This window comes from Etheostoma spectabile, chromosome 22, assembly GCF_008692095.1.
Source record: "Etheostoma spectabile isolate EspeVRDwgs_2016 chromosome 22, UIUC_Espe_1.0, whole genome shotgun sequence".
Lineage (NCBI taxonomy): Eukaryota > Metazoa > Chordata > Actinopteri > Perciformes > Percidae > Etheostoma > Etheostoma spectabile.
In genome coordinates this window covers 14,588,162-14,589,909 of record NC_045754.1, presented here as the reverse complement: position 1 = coordinate 14,589,909, position 1,748 = coordinate 14,588,162, and the positions used below count along the sequence as shown (strand labels likewise).

The 1,748-nt window shown below is 37.5% G+C and overlaps 1 protein-coding gene across 3 annotated transcripts in view; it reads right to left on the bottom strand.

The window, feature by feature from the left end:
* Positions 1–1,748, bottom strand: part of sema5a (sema domain, seven thrombospondin repeats (type 1 and type 1-like), transmembrane domain (TM) and short cytoplasmic domain, (semaphorin) 5A) — a 113,742-nt gene that overhangs the window by 35,871 nt on the left and 76,123 nt on the right. For all 3 annotated transcript variants that reach the window (XR_004327503.1, XR_004327504.1, XM_032503940.1), the window contains exon 13: positions 522–703. Coding sequence is in view for 1 of the 3 variants with exons in the window: in XM_032503940.1 (XP_032359831.1) it covers positions 522–703 (182 nt within the window). In the remaining 2 variants the exon portion in view is untranslated. The remainder of the gene's footprint in view (positions 1–521; positions 704–1,748) is intronic.

The following is a 1,748-nucleotide window of genomic DNA, read 5'->3' as shown; positions in this document are numbered from 1 at the left end:
TTTTTTTTTTTTTTTACTCCTAGTCGGATAAAATTAATTAAATAATTTCAAAGTGTTTAATTGTAACTACTTTTAAACATCAATTAGACTAAAAAATGAATTTATTGGTAAAAAAACAACCGATAATAAAATAAAAATAATCCTTCTTCCCCTCATCATCAAAGGATGTGTTTGATATACAGCAGCACCATCTCAGTTAATTTGAACTCAGAGTGTTAAAACAGAAATAAGTCAGATGTGTGGGTGGAAATAATACACCCAATCAACACTTGTTAGCCAAAAATAACAGTGACAGTAGAATTGACAGAGTATGCAACATGCTACATTTAGCTTTGTATAGATTTCTGATGAGTAGGTGTTAGTATGCACAAAGTTAATGAAGACATTTTTACAACCCTCCCCTTACCTCCCCGTCACCCTGTCTATTGTAGCGATAGGTACATACTGTACAAATTCATCGTACTGTTGACAAGAGAATGACGATTTACAGATGTGTGCTGGTGTATCAAGACAGAACATACCTGGAGCAGTTGGCAACCTCCACACTGATGCCATAGCACTGCTGGCCCCCACACTGAGGGGCGGGATTATCACAGGCTCGTGTTCGACACAGACATGACCCTGTGCTCCCTCCGTCGCTATGACTACATGTGGACCAGCCTGACCAGGCACCAAAGCCTCCATCAATAGTCACATTACGGATCTGTTAGCAATAAAGAGGTCCAAAAATCAAACATTTGAGAGTAATGGCTTTTCTCAGAAACTTGGTCATTGCACTAAACTGATGCACTCAGAATGTATTGTTCTGGGAAACGCAGCCCACGGCTACGGTGGATGCAAACAGAAATCAATTTTCCTGAAATAGATGCAAACATAACTGCATTACATCATCTGCAACACATCCAAAATTGTGCAGTTATACGGACAAAAATGTGCTGTGAACATGAGGAAGAAATATGAAAATTGTCTCAGGATATGATGAGATTCCAAAACAGCAAAAGGGAGATTCAGAAAGGCAAATGAAAGCTGTGAATGGACACATTCCAAAGACAGAAATATGATGAAATATAAGTGGCAGCGTAAATAGATATCTGAAGCAAAACGGAATGAAACAAGAAGGCACAGAAATTACAGCAGCTATGAATTACGAGCAATGTCCTGGGCACAAAAACTAAAAAGAAAAACTTGCCCGTGTAAGATTCAGAGCTGCAGATGGTATAATGCTAAATTACAGAGTGATTTAAAAATGCAAAGAACACGCAAAGAAAAGAGAGCGTGATCCTCAGCTGCTTTGGCAGAAGCAGAAAAACGGTTTGCTCTGTGCTCTTTTTGATAATTGAACTCCGCTGTGTGCCTAAAAGGGGGCCACATGGCTAAGATAGGCAATATTTGCATTATTAGGCCGCCTAAAAAGCAAACAACTAGAAAGAGACAGACAATTTTGCATCTATTTCACCAATCATACAGCTGAGAATATAAATGATGTGGTACATGTATATGACACAATCCTTTTCATGCTGTGTATTTGTCCCTAAAAAAAAAAATATAAACATATAAAGGATTCTGATTTTAAGCACATGTTATTTCTTTCATGAAAATGGTAAAACAGAAATGAAAGGGCACCAGAAACAGGATGATAATTCTGAAGAATGATGAAAAGCACTCTTGTTTTATGCGGCTTATAAGAGAAAAAGTAATTTATTTTTTACAGGCTGAAATTACCTCAGATGTCTTTCTTTTCTCTCTCT